At 47.9% G+C, this 20,267-nt stretch overlaps 4 protein-coding genes across 4 annotated transcripts; 3 read left to right on the top strand and 1 right to left on the bottom strand.

Moving 5' to 3' along the window:
* Positions 1-5,484: 5,484 nt before the first annotated feature.
* On the top strand, positions 5,485-8,070 carry LOC129595052 (BTB/POZ domain-containing protein 6-B-like). Its single transcript, XM_055491959.1, has 6 exons — positions 5,485-5,827; positions 5,886-6,008; positions 6,174-6,336; positions 6,415-6,602; positions 6,710-6,845; positions 7,495-8,070. Exons 1-6 carry the CDS (start codon positions 5,667-5,669, stop codon positions 7,945-7,947), a joined length of 1,224 nt encoding a protein of 407 aa, XP_055347934.1. The 5' UTR covers positions 5,485-5,666; the 3' UTR covers positions 7,948-8,070.
* A 674-nt stretch (positions 8,071-8,744) lies between these two features.
* LOC129595044 (BTB/POZ domain-containing protein 6-B-like) lies at positions 8,745-11,329 on the top strand. The gene is made up of 8 exons (XM_055491953.1): positions 8,745-9,119; positions 9,191-9,313; positions 9,421-9,583; positions 9,861-10,048; positions 10,118-10,253; positions 10,342-10,719; positions 10,889-10,927; positions 11,070-11,329. Exons 1-8 carry the CDS (start codon positions 8,959-8,961, stop codon positions 11,148-11,150), a joined length of 1,269 nt encoding a protein of 422 aa, XP_055347928.1. The 5' UTR covers positions 8,745-8,958; the 3' UTR covers positions 11,151-11,329.
* A 1,539-nt stretch (positions 11,330-12,868) lies between these two features.
* LOC129595041 (BTB/POZ domain-containing protein 2-like) lies at positions 12,869-15,015 on the bottom strand. The gene is made up of 6 exons (XM_055491950.1): positions 14,572-15,015; positions 14,392-14,514; positions 14,154-14,316; positions 13,903-14,090; positions 13,708-13,843; positions 12,869-13,559 (listed from the first exon to the last, which is right to left on the bottom strand). Exons 1-6 carry the CDS (start codon positions 14,727-14,729, stop codon positions 13,077-13,079), a joined length of 1,251 nt encoding a protein of 416 aa, XP_055347925.1. The 5' UTR covers positions 14,730-15,015; the 3' UTR covers positions 12,869-13,076.
* Positions 15,016-16,350: 1,335 nt separating this feature from the next.
* Positions 16,351-18,025, top strand: LOC129595030 (BTB/POZ domain-containing protein 2-like). Its single transcript, XM_055491935.1, has 6 exons — positions 16,351-16,400; positions 16,456-16,618; positions 16,686-16,889; positions 16,946-17,080; positions 17,148-17,279; positions 17,930-18,025. Exons 1-6 carry the CDS (start codon positions 16,351-16,353, stop codon positions 18,023-18,025), a joined length of 780 nt encoding a protein of 259 aa, XP_055347910.1.
* Positions 18,026-20,267: the final 2,242 nt, after the last annotated feature.

Raw genomic sequence — 20,267 nt, forward strand, 5'->3', positions numbered from 1 at the left:
ACTGATAGCAAGTATGTATAGCGTATCTGGGTATACTACAGTTAAATTTACCGCTGATTCGTTAACAGATGTGACGAGAGATAGGTCCGCAGGTGACTTCGGCGTGCGGTTTGTGGAGTTTGAAGTGTGCCGGCATGGCCGGAGGTGCCCGATTGCAGCTGAGGGTCTTACCTGTGGGTACAGGTCGCTCACTGCCGGCACCCTCCGCCGGTGCCCGGTTTCTTCGCCCCCAAACAAACCCTTTCTCCGTACAGGTTCGGTCCCGCGAGCGTGCTGGGCCGGATATACTGCTCAACGCAGTTGCTTTTCCATCTACCGGCGCGCTTGATTTGCTCCTTTGGCAGCGACTGCGCAGCGGCTTCTGTCGCCGCTCCGATGCGAAAACTGTGTGTGCTGAATCGGGCGCAGTCCGGTTGGTCGTGTAGCAGCGACTTTAGGATGCGGTCCACCGCAGCGCGCGTCAAATTTTGGCCGTCCTGGAATCGGAGGAACGGAGCATGGCTGTCCGCTTGCTTGGCCCTTTGCTGGTGAAAGGCCTTGACGGCTCGTAGAGGGCAAACCGACCGGTTAGTGGCGGTGAGCGTAATTGATGCTCCGTCGCTGCCTTGGTCGGTTTTTGTCCGTTTCAGGGAAATAACGACGGATCCTTCACCGATATGCACATCGCGCAGTAGGAGAGTGGAGGTCGCGTCGTACGTGTGCTTGGTTTTGGAGACGACTTCGCTGATGCGGAGGAAGCCAAAGAATGCCATGCAGAAGGCACACCACAGCATGACAGCTTCTTCGCTATCTCGGTGGATCGCCAGGCGAGTTTTCAGTGTCCGCATAAGGTTCAACGTGATCGGCAGTCGCTGGTCAGGTTTTGGTCCGTTCAGTCTCTTATAGCCGCTCACCGCGCGCACCACCAGGTCGTCGACGGTAGGGTTAAGCAGACCAGCCTCTCTATGGCTATTGTTGATGGCTGCTAGGTGATCTTTCATCGTTCGGAAGGCAGCATTCTCTTCAAACAGCTGTGCCACAGAGGCCGCAACTGTAGATGGTGCTGCTGGCAGTGCTTCCCAGCCGTTCAGTTGGCAGAACCTGTGGAAGCGGGTCAGCGTGGTCCCGAATGTTGTTCGCGAGGAACAGGAGATGTGGGCATGCAAGAGGCGGCGCAGCGTGGTGTTGACCGGTATGTGTCCTGCAGGCTCGGAAAGATGTCCGGGAACGGAGTTGGTTGTTCGCAGGCCCCGGGCGCCCATGACCGGAAACGCGCCATTTGAAAACGAGACAGTGCGTCAGCAATACCGTTGTCGACGCCTCGCACGTGTTTCAACGTCAGGGTAAGGTTGCTGTCAGCTGCCGCCCCCGTCATTCGCCGCATAAGATCGAGTACGCCTGGGCTGCTGGAGCGCAAGTGTGCCCATGCCTCCACAGCGCCGGCGTTGTCGGTGTGGAACACAACCTTTTTCCGTCGCAGTCTATGCCCCCAAACAATAACGGCGAGAAGGATCGGGACCATTTCCAGATATTCGATGGAAGGCTTCATCCGTAATAGCCAGTCCGGCCAGCATGCTTGGAACCATTCGCCGCTGTAGTATTCGCCCATTTCTAGTGTGGCGGACGCGTCCGTGTATAGATGCAGTACGTCGGAGGTCGTCCAGTCTGGATCCAGGAATGATGCCGAGCCGTTCCATTTGGGTAGAAATTTCCTCCACCATTCAAGGTCCAGGTGGAAATCCGTATCAAGGGGAATCCGAGTCTGCCCATGAAATTTGCTCAGGAGAGCAATCATTCGCCGGGTAAATAGTCGGCTGGACGGTACACATTTCGAGGCAAAAGTAAGCATTCCTATCAGACTCTGTAGGTCTGCCAGAGTACATGTTGCTCTTCCTTGCCAGTTTGTGAGGGCATCCAGGATGTCTTGCATTTTGCCTTCCGGGAGGCTGAGCGTCTGTGCCACCGCATCAATCTCGATCCCGAGGAATATGAGCCGAGTTGCGGGTTCTTCGGTTTTGTCCGTTGCCAACGGTACCCTAAGCTCGCTGCATACTTCGCGCATCGACTTCATTAAGGACTGACACTCTCTGCTTCCGGGACTGCCGACGAACAGGAAGTCATCCACGTAATGAAGTAGGGAGCGGATGTTTGCTCTTTGCTCCACGCACCAATGAATTGCGGCGGAGAAAAACTCGAATATGTATGGGGAGGAGCGGCAGCCGAACGGTAATACTACATCAAAGTAGTACTTACCGTTAACAGAATAGCCCAGGAGGTTCCAGTCAGCCCGTCGGACGGGGATGAGCCGGAAGGCGGACTTGATGTCCATTTTGCCCATAATCGCGCCAGTGCCTGCTACTGTGGCCAGCCGAACGGCATCGTCCACGGAGCAGTACTGCAGGGGAAGTTCACTGCCGTCAATATGGTCGTTGACACTTCGGCCTGCCGGCTGGGACAGATCCATGATGGTGCGGATGCCGCCGTCTTTTTTAGGCCGGCACCCGAGGGCGTTTACCACAAAGTTCGGGAGAGAAGGCAAGTCAAAGGGGCCTACGGAGTGGCCCAAGGCGACTTCTTTCTGGACGCTGATGACCAGAGCGTCGCGGTGAATGCGGGCTGAGTGGGAGTTCTTCGTGCGCCGAGGGATCTGGGGGCCTCGGTACTTGATGTCGGCGCCAAAACGAAGCGTTTCGGCCACGGAACGTCGGAGGAAGGCGTCTGGGTGTGTGGCGAGCAGTCTCTCAAAGGCCTCAGCACGCAACGGCGTCTGAGCCTTTGCAGGCACTGTCGCATGGTCAACGGCTTCCGTATTTGCACTGTGGTGACTTATGGTCCTTCTCGTGACAGCGCTCGCAGATGTAGAGGCGACCGGCACCGCAAGGCTCCGAGAAACTAGACCGGTTGTAGTTGCGGCAGACTTCGCCCCCCGCTGCTGGGGCGGGCCGAAAGGGCTGCTGATATCCCACCTGGCCTTTGCGCGGGTACGGGCACTGTGCGATGAAATGGCCTAGTTGTCCGCAGTTGCGGCATTTATCCGACGGGGCGGCAGTTTTCTTCGTTCCCGGCACCGCTGCACTTTCGCTTGTGGTTTCCTCCGGCGCCGCATTCTGGATGTAATCCGTGTAGGTGTCGTCGTGCTGGCGGGCCCACATGTCATACTCGAAGGGATGGATGGTCATAAGCGACCTGAACTGCCGGTCGTACTCCATCCAGTGGGCTGTGGGGACTCCCCGTTCGACATACGCCGCGATCAGGTGCAGGTATCTGCACAATGCAGTGGCCACCTGCGGGGTTTCCGTAATCCGATATGCCATAAACACGGAGAATGACTCGCTCCAGGACGAAAAAGAGTCGACCACTGCTCGTGTTTCATTCGGCTTCAGGACCACGCTGCCCTTTGACATCAGCAGCTTCGAGCCTCCGTGTTTCGGCTTTTCTACGCGGTTCTTTCGCAGAAGATCGTCGAAGTCCACGTAGCGCGATGGGTCTAGCAGGCGCCGTCGAACGGGACTATGGACCGAAACTAGGTGTTTCGCTCCATCGTAGGGCTGACCTCGCGACGTTGATGCTCCGTAATGGTCTCCCAGCCCGTGAACGCGTTTCGGGTGAGGGCCTAGGCGTTCGTGGACGGGGCGGCGACCCGGGGAGCGGCTACGAGAGGAAGACGAGTCTGTATGACTGTGACTCTTACCTTCTTTTCGATAACGTCGTCCGCGTCTGTGGCTCGCATCCCTTCGATGGACATTCCTTTCTCCGCTTGGCAGGCATTCAACTTGCAGCCCGGAGGCGACAGTCGCCGGTGAGATTGCTCGCGGTTCTCCGGGTCCCTTCGGTGCCAGCGGTGTAACGATGTCAATGAGATGCTGAATTTGTTGCTGCTGTTGATTCTGGCGTTCCATCATTTTCTTCCAGTCAGGTTGAAGCTGATCGACGACTACTACTTCGGAGCGGACTGCGGGAGATGCTGATCGGCGACGCTTACGACTGGGTCGTGGTTTTGGCTGCTGCGTGCTGCTGCCAGCTTCTTGGCCCGAACGAGTTCTTCTTGAATTGGGTTTACGGCCGCGCGTGGCACCTTTCTTCGCCCCAGCCATAGTAAAAGAAAACTCAAAAGTTTTATCAGTCGAAACGAGAACGAGAACTAGCGAGAACGAGAACACCTAATCGAAACGAGAACCAGCGAAAAACAGGATGCCGTTGAAAATGAAAATGCAAAGTGCAGAAAGCGACATCGAACGCAGTTGCGCTCGGCACACTGCGGTGCCGGTGAGTACAGGGAGTGGTACAGGGAACACGACCTCAGCGGTAATTTAATTTCCGCTAATTCTTAACTAACATATATATGCGGTGTTGGTTGTTTCAGCGATTGAAATCGAAGAGACCTCGAGCGATGAATCAGACAAGCTTGGTCAAATGTTTAGCTGAGCGAAACATTGACCGCAGTACATTGGCCAGATGTTGCTGACTCGTTGGGACGGGTGGCTACCGATCACTTCGGCCGTTTTCATTTCGGCCGCGCTCATTTCGGCCAATGTTTTCGGCCGCCATTCACTTCGGCCGCAGTTCACTTCGGCCGTCATTCAATTCGGCCGCAGTTCACTTCGGCCACAGTACATTTCGGCAGAAATACGGTTTACCAAAACTTTTAATCTCCAACGTGAAACTAGCTAAGTTCTCGTTATACGCGAAATTTTGATGTTTCCAGCTTCATTTTGCACGCAAAATTTTTTTGAGCAGTTTTTAAAGTGTTACTGTCACGGTGTCGCCATCATGTCTCCCTTTCCCGGTTGTACAGATTAACACCTCGTCGACCGTCATAATGCCGAATGCCGATGGTGCGAAGTCATGAAGTCTACTTTCATGGGAGAGTCTTGAAAACCTAACCGTACCTAAGCATAAATACGAAAACATAAGAAAATCAAATAAAACCTAAGAAATAACAAATCTAAGATTACCTGAGAAAACCTAAGAAACCTAAGAAAAATAAGGAACTTAAAAAAACCTACGAATCCTAAGAAACATAAGAATAACCTGAGAAACCTAAGAATACATAAGAAAACATAAGAAAAGCAAAGAAAACCTAAGAAACCTAAGAAACCATAACAAATCTAAGAAAACCTGAGAAACTAACAAGCCAAAACAAATCTAAGAAAACCTAAGAAACCATATTAAACCTAAAAACCCTAAGAAAATGTAAGAAAATCTAAGAAAAACCTACAAAACGTAGAACCCAAGAAAAGCTATGATGGCCGAAACGTCCATCTGCCGAAATGAGCGTTGGCCGAATTGAGTGTTGGCCGAAGTGAGCCACGGCCGAAATGAACGCCGACCGAAGTGAACCTGTGCGGCCGAAGTGATCGGACGCGGGGACGGCTATAAGTATTTTTTTTCCTCCGCGTTTTGACACAGCGCTAAACTTGTCAGTTGTCACAGCCTTGTGCTGACTATTTTGTTACCGACACATGATCGTCAGGTTTGTTTGTTTGTTTATCCTCCTTCATGTATAAGTTTGGTTACCGTAATACAAAGATAATTTCTCTTCAGCTTCTTTTATAGCTCTGTCCGACGTAAACAGAGTAAGAATAATTTGCAGAACGGGAGCTGAAAACCGCTCCCCTGTTGCGAACCAACAAGCAAACTATTGTTCCAGTAGACTCTCTTGTTGCAATTTTTTTGTGGATTTGACCATGCCCAAGAACGGTTCAACAACCGCGGCTGCCGACTGGCGGCGCAGCGTTCCTGGGATCAGCAATCTGTTGCACCATGCTTTGGAGACGGGACAGATGGCTGATGTGGAGTTCTCCGTCGGACGCGAGTACGGCGACGTGGTAATCTTTCCGGCTCACAAGTGAGGTTCCTCTAGGCTCCAGCTCCACCTCGAATAACGGCCATGCATTCGACTTTAGGTTCATCCTCAGCCTGAACAGCGACGTTTTTAACGCCATGTTCAATGGAGGGCTGCCCGAAACACGTGGGAAGTCTATCGACATCACGGAGGTTCTGCCGGATGCGTTTTCGATTATGCTCGTGTACTTGCTGTTGTGCTGTTTTGTCCATTCATATGAACGTTGTCCTGTTGTGTTGTTTTGTCCGCTTGTTACTGGTGTCCTCGTGTCTAAATTTGCCATCATGGCTTCCCACGACCACGAAACATGGCGCGAGTTCAAGAAAACAGTGATGATCTTTTTTTGCAGGTATATGTACACTGGTTCCGTGGAGGATAGTTTGCGAGTGGAGAACGTCTTCCACGTTATCTACTGCGCGGACAAGTATAATTTGCCGTTACTTATGGATTTGTGCCTGCAGTTTGTCCTCATCCAGCTGGAACCCGACACCTGCTTGGCGTACTTGGAAATTGTGAGGTTTACGGCAGTCTTCCAACGCTGAACAGTTTCAGCGCGTAGCGATGATCTTGATGCACACTGTTTTTGGCAGATTAAACCTTATCCACACGACAGCGTGCCTGCATTCATGGAGAAGTGCTTGGAGATAGCGGATGCGTTAACGGAAACGGTTTTGCGATCGGAGCAGTTTCTGCTGATTAGTCAAAATACACTGGAGATGGTGGTGCAGCGGGAAACCCTATCGGCGGATGAGAACAGCATCTATACGGCCGTGGAGAAGTATGTCGATACGAGCGACAGGTCTTTGAGTGTGGCGATCCGACGGGAACGGAAAAACGTCACAACTTGTATGTAACTCACTCATGTCGGTTCCACTGTATTTGCAGATGGGCGGTGGAAGCATGCCGCCGGAATAACCTGAGACCGTCCGGCAATAATCGGCGTCAGATGCTGGGCTCAGTTTTGTTCCTGGTCCGCTTCCCACTGCTCACCGATGCTCAGCTGGTCAACGGGCCTGCGAAGGTCAGTGCATGCCGAGGATGGCGAAACTATGTTCTCGCATTACGAAACTGCAGCACTTTCGCGTTTATGCATTCTGGACACAATACGGACTTGCGTACCGGACACCAGAGGCAGAATATTCTTGCACTGCCGGCCGTTGTGGTATACTCATGACTCCTATGTTGCGGTGTAACCATCGTTAAAAGAGTATGGAACATTCTCTGCGTTGTTCCACATGGGAAAACTTGATTTTTTAATTTCGTTAATCTCGTGTATATGCTTGTACAAAAACATTAATTATCACGTTTTCTCATGTGCCGCAGCACGGAGAATATCGGGGCTCTGGTGTTCGGTACGCGAATCCATTTTGTGAAAATGTCAGAAATGCGAAAAACTTCCGATTAGCCAAACTTCATTTGCAGAAGACCTGTATATTTTGCTGCTATAAAAATTGTTGCTAAATTTCAAAACTTGATGCCAGTTTTTGGTTTTGGTTTAATGAAATAAAAGGTACTCGTACCCATGCTAGGAAGTTAAGAAATGAAACCAGCTAAACATGCCGGTTTTACAGCCAGAGGCTTGACCACAAAGCTGCCGGCAAAATGCTATGATGTAATATTTTTCGCGAGTTTCTTCCTCAAAGTTCAATCTATGCACCTGTTGTTTTAAGAGTGAACTGCTTTCGGAAAGCGAACTACTGGCGCTCTATAAATACAAACATGCCATAGTGAAACCGCCGCTCGCCTTTCCGACCGAGCCCCGTACAGGTTGCGGGTGGACTTTGCAGTGCCATGAACGTGTTTTTGTTCAGCCTGAGGATGCAAACTGGCTGGCGGGTGAAGTTAGCGGCATCGAAGACGACGGTGTTACGGTCCAGCTGGTGGGAAGATCGGTGACCATAAACGAGCGAGATCAGATTGTGCGGGCGTCGGATATCCTGAAAAAGGGCCAAGCGATTCTTGCTTTTGATGGTGTCTGGAAGACAGCCAAGTATTACTCTATAGCGGCTGAACGCGATTCCCACGTTGTTCGAATCGGAGACCAAAAGGTTGCGGTGGGCTTCGTTTATATCCGGATTAGCCGCGATGAAATGGCTGCCCGGAAAGCAGCCCATGTCGGATAACATAACGATCTGGCCTACGTAGCTGTGCGGAAAACCGTTATGGGGAATACTGCACGTTTGTTGGAAGACTTCCGTTAAACGAGTTTTAGTGGTTCATCGCGATGAGCTTTTGAATCTTTTTACTTTCCGTATGATATACAAGATTTCAGTTCTATAAAGTTGATTGAATAACTGAATGGTTAAATACTTATGTTTGCATTATATACCACGGCTGTGCAAGGGTTCGTGTGCCTATGAAATATGGTTTATGAAAGAAAGGAGAGCTACGCTCAACAAAAAGGTTTTTTTCGGGTTCGGGTACGCTTTGGTGCATGTACTTCCGATATCGTTATATTATGTATTTCAAAAAAGCTCTTGATTTTAATCTTGTTCACAAAATTAACGAGATGCAAATCTGCGAATACTAAAAGCATCAGCTGAAAACTGCAACCATTTTTGAAACTTTCGAAACTGGTGTGATCCTCCATAGTTTTGTTGAAGAAGATTGGTAAGAAACTGTATCAGAACGAGCGAAAGTCGCTACACTTTTTTTTTGGTTGATCTGGAAGTAGTGCGAGCCGCGAGGTGATGCTGTGGGAGTGTTTTCTTAGGCACAGTCCCGTCTCATGCTAACTGGGAAGAGAATTAATAAAGAGAACTATGTAGATTGCTAGAGCAGTTGTTGCAGTTTCAGTAAGATACTGCAGTCTGCAACCCCCGTCAAGCGGCGATTTGCTTTGTCTGTCTTCACTCAAGCAAGCCCACTCGGCACAGGCCTAGACTCAGTCTCAGTCTCAGACCTAGAGTCAGCAATTTGAATCATTCGGACGTTAAAAAGAACTCATAACATTTTTCCTGTTGGCGACAGCTCATATTTAGCTGCGAAGTCCTCTTATTTTTCGAGATATTGACGGATCGTCCGTGTTTAGTGTTCACCTGTTGGGTACAACAGTGATTGCACGATATTTAGACTTTAGTGTTCGTTCCGTTGACTCTTGTTCTGGAGAACGGCTGTTACTGTGTCATTCAATCATGTCTCACATTCTTCCAGTATCTCCAGCTGTCGATTGGCGACGGACAGCCCGGGGCGTCAACAATCTGCTGAAACATGTTTTAGCCACTGGATACATGGCGGATGTGCAGTTCGCAGTCGGACGCGAACACGGCACAATCAAGATCTTTCAGGCACACAAGTAAGGCTTCCTGCAGGTGCCAGGTTCTAGTTCCACCACAAATATCTGAATTGGATGGCCTGTTGCTTTAGGTTCATCCTCAGCTTGAACAGCGACGTGTTTGACGCCATGTTCAATGGAGACTTTGCTGAAAGCCGTGAGAAGCCAGTTGAAGTCATTGAGATTTTGCCAGAAGCATTCTCTGTCATGCTTGGGTAAGCACTAAGCAGTCTGCCTGCCGTAATCCGCGGACTCAGCATTTCGCGGATAACATGCCACGGGTAGCAGAAAAATATAGATATTACGAACTTCCCCATTGCAGATACATGTATACTGGTTCCGCGCAGGATAGTTTGCGGATGGAGAACGTTTTTCAGACTATTTACTGCGCGGACAAGTACAATCTGCCTCTTCTTATGGACGAATGTCTGCAGTTCGTCGGCCGCCAGCTCACACAGGACAACTGTCTGGCGTCTCTGGAAAATGTTAGTTCATAACTTCGTAACTCTGCTTGGACGGTTGGAGCTGTATCTTGTAGTATGGCGTAGACTTGAAACAATGCTATGTTAAGACTGTATTGCCACATTTCTCCTATAATATCGTAACGGTATCCCCTGCCATCTTTTTTTATGTATACCGTAAAAATCGCGATCCTTCTTACGCAGACAACAGTGAACTTCAGTTACCATTCTGACTTTGCTTTGCTTAGTTTTGGTTTATTGGTTTCGCGATGTGACTGTTTATTTTATCTGGCCCGAACAGGTTAAGCATTTCGGACACGACACCATTGCTGCATTCATCGAAAGATGCTTGGAGTTTGTCGACATTTATACCGAAGCTGTCTTGCAGTCGGAGCAGTTCTGCGCGATTAGTCAAGAAACACTGAAGATGATTTTGGAACGGAATAAACTGTCGGCGGATGAGAACAGCATCTACACGGCCGTGGAAAAGTACTGCCGGTCTTACCTGCGATACTTCTTGATCTAGTGGAAAACTGTATTTGCGCGCTCTGGTTGCAGATGGGCTATCGAAGCATGCCACCAGAATAGCTTGATACCGTCCACCTGCAACCGGCGACAGATGCTCGGTGCAGCCTTATTTTGTGTCCGCTTCCCACTCCTCGCTGATTCTCAGCTGGTTAACGGACCTGCTAAGGTTGGTAAAGCGCCATTTCCCAGCCTTTGAGATTTGAGAAAGTTGTCTGCATTTTTCGAAATTTATTACCGCGTGTCGTCGTTTTCAGAGTCAGCTGCTTCTGGAAAGTGAGCTACTAGCGATCTATAAATACAAGCATGCCGTAGTGAAACCCCCGCTTCCCTTTTCGACTGAGCCGCGGACAGGATGCCAATTTCCTGGTTTTCGGTGCAATGAGCAGGTGTTTGTTAAACGTGAAAATCGGAGCTGGATTATTGGTGAAATTGGAACTGGTACGACAGTAAAAGTGCGCGGTGGATCCATGACCATTAACTCGCCAGATCAGCTCGTGCGAGCGGCTGATATCCTGAAAAATGGCAAAGAGATTTTGGTTGTTTATAATGGTTGGTGGAACCATGCCAAGTATGTCTCGGGAGCGGCTGAAGGCGGTCGGCACGTCGTTCGCGTCGGAGACCGCAACATTGAGGTGGGCTTCGGTGATATCCAGATTTAACATATGGCTGTCTGGAAAACCGTCATGGCTGAAAGTGGGTAGGACCTGCTGCAAGCGCGTTCATCAGGAGAATTCTAACTGATTGAGTTGTAGTTGTAGAGCGAACTTGTTATGTCGGCAATCTTTGTTTGATTTATTTTAGCGAGCGTACGTATGCTGTGTTTTACCGTATCCTACACAGGTATGCAGATTTGTCTCCCTTTTGTTGCATACGAGAACTTTTGTAACATACGTAACTGAAGGAAGATTTAGCGTGAATGCATCTCGTACTACAGAATATGGTTTCTGATGGAAAACGGTTTCACTCGTTTTGACTATTATAGTGTTATTGCAACAATCTCCGAAACGAATCCAAGCCAGAGCGAAACAGAAAATCGGAGAAAGCACACTGGCCATGCGGTTAAAGAACGTTTTTGAGCGGATTCAAAAAGTTAATTCACAGATACTCAGTGTTAGCGGTGTTAGCTTTTTCAAGTTCGCTCTGAAAACTATTGATCTGTCTAAATAATCTCTTCTGTAATTTTTCGCTGCATTTTTTACCGACCAGACATTGAAGTCCTGTTAAACGGGTTGTCTGCTCCTGATACATGAATGAATGAATGAATGAATGAATCTTGCGTTATATGAAAGAAAATTAAAACACTGCTGAACACTCGGTGTCATACGGGTTCCGCTGTGCTTGACAGCGTTATTTTTGTCGATACAGTTGTAGTTGTAAAAGAGCATTAGTAACAGACATACTACACAATACTGTCCAGCAAATCCACTGCAGTACTACAATACTGCAGTGGATTTGCGGGGGGGTAAACCGGGGTAAACTGTTTACCCCGGTTTTTACGATGCACAGGCCACATGGTTTAAGTTAGTGTGTCGTCCGTTGCTTATCTCACCAGGGAAAATAGGGAGGCTCCCCCTTCAGAAAAAGCTGAGTTTTTGCAGAAAGGTATACCTACGTAGTGTTATTAAAAAAATAATTTCAGCTGCTGTAATCAAGATGGACGTGGCCAAGCGCAAATTAAAGAGTGACCACTACCACATGCTATTACAATACCAGCGCAGTATTTAGCCTTTGCCAACGCGGAATGATCAACTTTTACAATTTGACATTTTCTGATTTTTGTGTTTGCTAATTAGAAAAAGAAAATTTGTGCAAAAACACAGATAATAATAATGATATAATTTAAATAATAACAAAGAATGTGTGAATGATCTACGGGCCAGTCAATGCATGGTTTACTCTAATGTTTGCATTGCAATTGTCACTATTTACCGAAGCTCACAGTTTAGCCCAAGAAAGTCTGCGACAGAAAACGTTTTCCTTCAAAAATGTTTTTGCAGCCTAAATCTACTGCCGTAACAAGCATGCTCGTATTGTCTCGACAGGCCAGCAGCTGCATACTCAGTGTGCGACTTTAATTCTCAATCCAAGCATATTTTTTACTGCCGCTGCTAATTCGATAGTAAGCGGCATACCGCCTTGGTGCGACTACAATTATGCTGCAGAGGTGTGCCGGATAGGAGTCAACTGATAAAGGTGCTCAACGATACTGAACCGCTTTGAAAGAGGATGGTAAATCGCGATAGCTTGAAACTGCGGAGATGGTTCCTATGCGGTATCGGCTAAAACCTTTCTACGCTTGCACGATCTAACAGCCAAAGTCATGCCATTTCGCTCGTTGTGCTGCAGGTGCAGGAGTCATCGTTGTTACCCCTTAAAAAAACCTGTCAGCACTTGATTACGTGATGATTATTGTTTCTATATCAACCTTACATGGAATTAATAATAAACTATCACAGTATCAAGCTCTCTACCGTGATACTTGCGAAACAGCACAACGATTACCACCAACTCATCTGGTGGCCGATACGCAAATCCGTTTGTGAAAGTATCCGGAATGCGAAAATGTCGTGGTATACGTACTGACGTACACCAGAAATAATAACAAAATAATAATGGGAAGTTTATTGTGCTTGCACAAAGCGATCTCACTTTCTACCGGGTAGGCTTCAGATAGCAGACTGCAAAATGTGTTACAACAACAATGTCAAGTGTAAAAATACGAATAAACAGTGTCACGCTAATATTTTTTATATACGAAAGTTATACTGATGTTATGCAAAGCGAGCATCATTAGCACAGTAAAAGGCAAAGGAATAGGCAGACACTTTTAGCACGGTTGCGATAAATACATGCTGTTATGGAAAAGAGATGCAATCGCGCTAATTTAAGGCTACAGGAAAAACAATCAAAAGCCTGACTAAGTTCAGGCAGGCAGTTTGAACACTGGTGCACCCAAAGAGCGGTGTTTGTGCTCTCAGCCAGCAGGCATCTACTGGGCAATGGACGCTTTCCAAGCCGCCATCTGGTCGCGACTAATACGCAGGCGTGTAAACGAGGGCGCTGTTGTGATATACTTGTTACGGGTCCGATAGGTAACAAGATGCTGACTTTCTACAAAACCCTTGTACGAAACTTCCCTGTCGAAGCAGATAATCTTCTGGCCCTCCTTCAGAATATCGGCAGCACAGACGATCTTGCTCAGCGCATACTGTTGCACAGTGGCTCCACCATCATCCGACACCAGAGCGTCCGTATCATCCAGCATCATCCCGACGAAAGTCATGGGGTACCAGTAATTATCACGCTCATCAACGTCCACGAATACCTCAGCCTGTTCCTCCAATTCCTCCACGTTTCTCAAGGGCAGCGTGCGGGGTTTTCGGGGTTCCGTTGGAAATGAAATTTGTGGCTTACTGTCGGAATGCTTGTACTGGTAGATATCCCGCACTTCGGCATCCAGAAGCAAGCCACTCTGTAAAGAAATCAAAGTATTTCTCCTTTCCTGTTCGACACACTAGCACCTGGTTGCGCATGAAAGGATATTCTGTGACGGAAAAGAAATATTTGCATAAAAGCGACCATTATTCGTGAAAACATTACATTTTTCAGCCACAACGTACTTTTATGGGTCCATTGGCGAGTTGCGCATCGGTCATCAGCGGGAAACGGACGAGGAACAGCGCCGGTCCCAGCACCCCGCGACGGTTGGCCGGCGAAGGCTCCAAATGGTCCCGCACACAAGCGTCCACCGACCACCTATAATCGCACCAAAAAAGCTTATTTTGCAGCTTCTGACGGAAGCAAGAACAACCTACTTCTCCAGAGCCCTGTAGATGCTATTTTCCTCGGCGGACAACGTACTGCGCTGTAGGATCGTTATCAACGTATCTTGTCCGATATCACTGAACTGGTCCGACTGCAGAACATCCTTGCACTTGGCGTCGACCACTGCCAAGCACTTCTCCACGAAACCAGCCAAACAATCCAGCATCGAGTGTTTAGCCTGCTCAAAACAAGTGAACATTCGATATTTAAAAATTTTTCACCGATTGCGGAACTATCCCACCTTTTTCCAGAACACGAGGCAATTGTCGATGTTCAAGTGGCTGTTGATGAACTGCTGGCACAGTTCCATCAGCAACGGAAGATTGTACTTGTCAGCACAGTACATGGTCTCGAAGACGTTGTCCGCTGTTAGTTCTCCGCCCAGCGTACGCGTGTACAAAAATCTGAAAAAGTGATTTCTATAGTATTTTTACCTATTGTTTCGTTCCCCATGAAGCTGTTCACAAGTCTACACTCACGTGAGCATATTGGCGAAGGCCTCTGGCAGGATCTCCGGGATATCAATCGCACGGTCGCCACTTTCGGCCAAACCTCCGTTAAACATGGTGTGGAAGACATCACTGCCGAGGGACAACACAAACCTAAAGTGCAAAATCCTTTAGGATTTTCAGCCCACGTTGAGTGTCGCGAGGACTAACTTGTGAACCGAGAAAATCTTGGCTGGGCCATGCTGACGTCCAACGGCGAACCGCACATCGCTCATCTCCCCACTGGCTAAAATATATTTCAGCTGATCGACCATCCCAGGCAGGATGCTCCGCCATTCAGACGGTGATGCGCACGAACTTCCTGACATGATGAAATGGGCGCAAAGATATTTAGATCCAGTCGAAGTTTGGCGCGATTTGCTCTTAGTTCTCACTAAACAGAGGTTGCAGTCTGCGTGGAGATGATCAAATTAGCCCAATAACTGACAACAGGATAAGTACCCGAAAATTCGTAGTTAACGATTTTTCGGAAACAGTAGGATTTGCGGGATGATCTCACAGTCGTAAGAATATTACCACCGTTTTTGTGTCATTACCTAACTTATCAAGTATAAGTATTCCACCCAAAAACATGAAAAACTGTGGAAACATCAAAAATGCAGAAAATGTACAGTACGATTCATGGTGGACTCGTACTGAGTACTACTGACTCATGGTGGACTAGTCGCAAGTTGCTTTTCATGGCGCTGCCTCACCAGGCGGCTGCTGCTCTTCCGTCGAAAATATGATTGGCTTATTTGGCGGTGTTTGTGTAGCTGATGTGCGAGTAAATGGAAAATGGCGCGTAAATGGAAAAGTAAATGGAAAAAATATTATGAACAACAAATTCTCGTTTTTCTGCAAGGCGATACCTGTTGGTATTGTGCATTGTGCAAGCAGGCGCTCCACAATAAGCCTGAAATACGTATATTTCTTGTACTAGCGGTGGTTGCGAACCAGGAGCGCGAGCGCCAGTACCATTGGGAAATGGTATTGGGATTGTGGAATTGGAAAAGCGTGACGTACACTCTTCGTGGCGTCAGACAGATTTTATGCTCTTGACGAAGACTTTAATTTGCAGCACCTCGCAGGCTCGCGCTTCGCGCTCGGTGCAAATAAATGTAAGAGCGATTAAAACAGATTAAGACCCAGAAAAAACTCACAAGGTACGAATACAAAATTGTTTACTGTACGTACGCCAGTCAATGGGAGCGGAATCTTTGCAGCCATTTACTCTCCGTCTTCATTGCCCACAATTCGGCAGCCAATCATTTAACCGGCATTCCAAGATAGAGCTGCGGTGAATTAAATTAAACGGGCTTCCGGTAGCGTACTTTACATGCATCTTCCGGCAGCGTACTGTATAGTGCGCTGTACTGTGATGTACTGCATTTGTACGTCTTTCTCATTCCGCGTACCGACTTTAAGTGTGCGGATAGCACTGGCATTTAGTGTCAGCCAATCATAGCCATTGGCCACCCTTTCGCTTCGTTTTCCATTGGCCACCATTCTTTTCGCTTGAAAGCTTTAAACCCGCGGACAATACCGTACGGGCCGTACGGCACTAGCCGTACGGTACGGCTAGTGCATCCACAGATCAAAGTGTCGTGTTTTACGCTTTCCGAATTCCGACGTTAGCCTCCGTCGTCGGACTCAATCGGGTTTTTGTGACATAAACCTTTCTCCTGCTTGTCTGTACATTTCTCGGTGGTTCAATCTAGCGAAAGACGTAAGTGTAGTTTGTGGCGTACAGAGCGGGAGCTGAATGTGCATAATTATTTCTGTTTTGCAAACCGTTGAGCACTGCAGACACTATAAGGTATAATACTATTGGTTAGCGCATTCGATCATGTCTCAAACTGTCGCTACATCTGCGACTGCGACCACCGACTGGCGCGCACAGTGCCGGGGATCAACAATCTGCTGAAACATGCGCTGACCACGGGACAGATGGCCGATGTGGAGTTCGCGGTTGGATTTCTATTCTTAGACGCTGCGCAGTAATTCAGCCATACTCGCTACAAAAACATCTATCTGCCTTGATTTTTATTGCAGATACATGTATACCGGCTCCACACAGGATAGTTTGCGGGTGGGGAACGTTTGGCAAACGATTTACTGCGCGGATAAGTACAATTTGCCGATGCTCATGGATATGTGCCTGCAGTTCATTCGCAGCCAGCTGAAAGACGACAACTGCTTGGCGTACTTGGAAAACGTCAGTTTCACAACATTAGCAGTAAATAGTGACGATTATTGATGACTATCGTTGTGGTCGGCAACAGGTGAAGCTTTTCGCGCACGGCTGCGTTGCCGCTTTCGTGGAGAAGTGCTTGGAGACGGTTGACGCGTCAACTACGGCTATCCTGCAGTCAAAGCAGTTCTTGGCAATTCGTCAAGATACGCTGGTGATGCTGCTGCAGCGTAACAGTTTGTCGGCAGAAGAGAACACCATCTACACGGCCGTGGAGAAGTACACCGGTTTTACTGTCAGTTCACTAAGTACTAATTCAGCCGAAAGCTGTGTGCTCGTTGTGTTATCAAGTGGTCTGCGGAGGCATGCCGCAAGAATAATCTGGAGCCATCGGACGATAACCGTCGTCAAATGCTGGGCGCCGCCTTGTTTCTTGTCCGTTTTCCTTTGCTGACTGATTCTGAACTGGTCAACGGTCCTGCTAAGGTTCGTACGTTTAAAGCCTCTGTCAATCTCTTTTGAGATTTTCTGCAGTGTTCATTTCATGTTCCAGAGTGGACTGCTATTGGACAGTGAGCTACTGGCGATTTACAAGTACAAAAACGCCGTAACCAAACCACCGCTGGTTTTTCCCGCTGATTATCGGACGGGCTGTGGATTTGCTGGTTTCCGGTTCAAGGAGCGGGTATTTGTCGAATCCTGTAATGATGACTGGGTAGCCGGAGAGATTGAGTGTAGACACGAAGGTGGTGTTCTTGTCAACATTCGTCGAGGAACGACTTTTATAAGCGCGCCCGATAAGATCGTCCGGGCGTCGAATATCCTGAAAAAAGACCAGCCAGTCCTTTGGTGGTGGAGAAATCAATGGAACAATGGTAAGTATTGCTCATAGTATGAACTTCATAGCATTGTAGAGATCGAATTAAAATCACCCGAAGCGATGATACCAGCATCAAAGCCCTCTCCGAAATAACGATTCCACTCGAAACCGTGATGGAGACCAGTAGCGCTGGGTGACTAAGTGCCAAACACGGTAAATATGCAGTGCTAAATACAATCTCGATGGCAACTGTAAAATACATCGGCTGGTGCGTTTTGGGAGACCATATCTGTTGATACTCGTTGCCACATCAGCGAATGGATCATTCATCTACATCGAACACGCGATAGTCCTAGCTGTACAATCGAAACCGAGAAAAACCAGACCAAAACGCAAATTTTATGGCAGTAAATAAAAACGGGGTACGTGCAACTGTGCAAACATCGAAGATCTTGAGTATCGGATCTCATAATTAATAAAGAATTAAATGCGTCAGTGCGGAAAATCCATTGCAGTCCGCATCGCTCAGCCATCGCTTTCTTGAGTTCCACCATTCGTTATTGTCGCGCAACATGTGGATCATTTCCATCTGGCCATCTGGGCGCGACTAATCATAAGGCCATTGAACGGATAACACTTAAAAACGGGTTGTCTAACTTCATAATCCTAAACAGGATAGGTTCCACCAGAGCACAGACAGACCACATGCTCGGCATTTGTGCGACGGCTATAGAAAACTTCCCGATTACGATAGATCTCAGAAACCAAAACTTTTTGACCTTTTGTCAGGATTTCCGAGGCCCGAACAATTTTCTCGGCCTTACAACAATCCGTCGTTTTCCCGCCATCCAGCGTAACATAAAATCCACCGTTACCATGATCATATTTCCCCATAACTTCTGCCGGCCACCAATACTCGCTGCGAGGCTCAATGTCAACGAAGACTTCTTCCTTGAACGTGAATTTAACACCACCGTTGGTGACGCACAGCACCGCGCCCTCTCGGGGTTCCGCCGGAAAGGGAAGCTGGCATGCGTCGTTGCAGTGCTTGAAGCGATAAATGTCCCGCAGCTCGGCATCCAAAAGTAAACCACTCTAATGCTAGATCCAACTGTGATCCAGATACGGAGACCTAAACGGAATAGATCCCGTGGAAGTGAGCAATGCGATCTGGATTGCGAACTACGCGAAATCACGAAACGTCGCACCGCTAATTGCTGACTTTTAATAAATTGAAAATTCCGACAACCGAAAATCAATAATGATCGGCGCAGCTGGATCGTAAAGCGTGGAGCCCATTCAACAGTGTGTAACACTGTGCAGCACGTGCTATGCCGCGCCCACTAACACAACTCAAGCCAATCAGAAGGGACACAACACAGACACGTAATCCTAAGGCGTAGCGCCACAGGCGTAGCGCCACTGACGTGAACGCTAGTGATCCCGGTCTCACATGCCTCTGGGGGGATGCCGAGCTCCTGTGAGGCTGGACACACTCCCGAATCCACGAGAAGACGACGGTCGCCGGTGTCTGTGTGTGCTCAAAAACATCAAATTCTCTTAATCCATTTTATCACATCAATTACATAAAGGCACAATTTCATTTAATACGATGTGAATAAAGAGATCCAATTATAAAAATACTATCAAATCATTAGGAACAGATCAACAATAACAGATCAACAAAAGTATTAATCAAATTGTAGACTAGGATCCTCCATTTCTGACTCGCAAAGGTCACAGGTCCTGTCCACCGTTTTCTGCACTTTGGCCCATTCCGCTCTGTTGAGCAAGTCCGCGCATCCGTAGTGCGACTTTTCATCACAATCCGCTTGAGAATCAGGTGCGTATCAAGTACGACTTAGGAATACTGCTTCAATCTTTGGAATATGGTGCGTATCATTCGTACGACTTCAAAATGAGATCCAATAAAGGTCATGGAGGGACGTCAATGAAGACAAGCGTAGTTCGCTTCCTCCCTAATAAAGGTCATCCTTTGTTGAGATGATCCGTTGAGATGTGCGACTCGTTTTGGGTTAATGATCCCAAAGGTCATGCGACTTGAATTCCGATACGGTGACTCTGTTGGGCAATTGATGATCCCAAAGGTCATCCCACTCGTCAAAACTTCTGTTAAAGGTCATGGAGGAACTTAGCCGATTTTCTGCGGCTTCAAGCACTTCCTTGCTTGCCTCCCTGGTAAAATTTGCAGTTTGACCTTTCCGTCGCACATCCAACTTCAATATGCCTCGAGCGGCCAGAGTGCCGGCAAGTTTACCGTAGCATCTCTGATGGGGCCGGCTAATTACCGGATTGAGTTTACCCCATGAAATTTCCACCTTAAATCTTTGATGACTCTTGTTCGCCGCTTGTGGCTTACGTTAGTACGAGAAATCCGGCTTGATTACCGTAGTTTTTCTCGTTTTAATTATAACACTGAATCGCTTGAAAAGAGTGCCGGCATAGTTTACCGTAACAACTCTAATGAGGCCGGCTAATTGCCGCATTAAGTTAACCTCATCAATATTCCACCTGTTGTCTTTCTCTTTTTCGCCGCTTGTGGCCCCGTTTCGTGTTCAAGAGATCCGGCTTGATTACCGTCGTCTCTCTTGTGCATTTATAACACTGAGTCGCTTAGAGAGGAGGGCCGGCTAACTGCCGTAGCAACTCCCTTGGGGCCGGCTTTATAGACCGAATCAATTTCAACCCCAATAGATATTCCACATGATTTCTTTTAGGCAATTCTGTGCTATAAACGCTGCAAACAACAAATACACAATTACAGTTAATGTTAACATGTCACGTGTCACGCCCTTTATACAACACCATTTTCATTTTTGTGACGTACCGACA

This window comes from Paramacrobiotus metropolitanus, unplaced genomic scaffold (genome assembly GCF_019649055.1).
Source record: "Paramacrobiotus metropolitanus isolate TYO unplaced genomic scaffold, Prichtersi_v1.0 Parri_scaffold0000073, whole genome shotgun sequence".
Taxonomy (NCBI): Eukaryota; Metazoa; Tardigrada; class Eutardigrada; order Parachela; family Macrobiotidae; genus Paramacrobiotus; species Paramacrobiotus metropolitanus.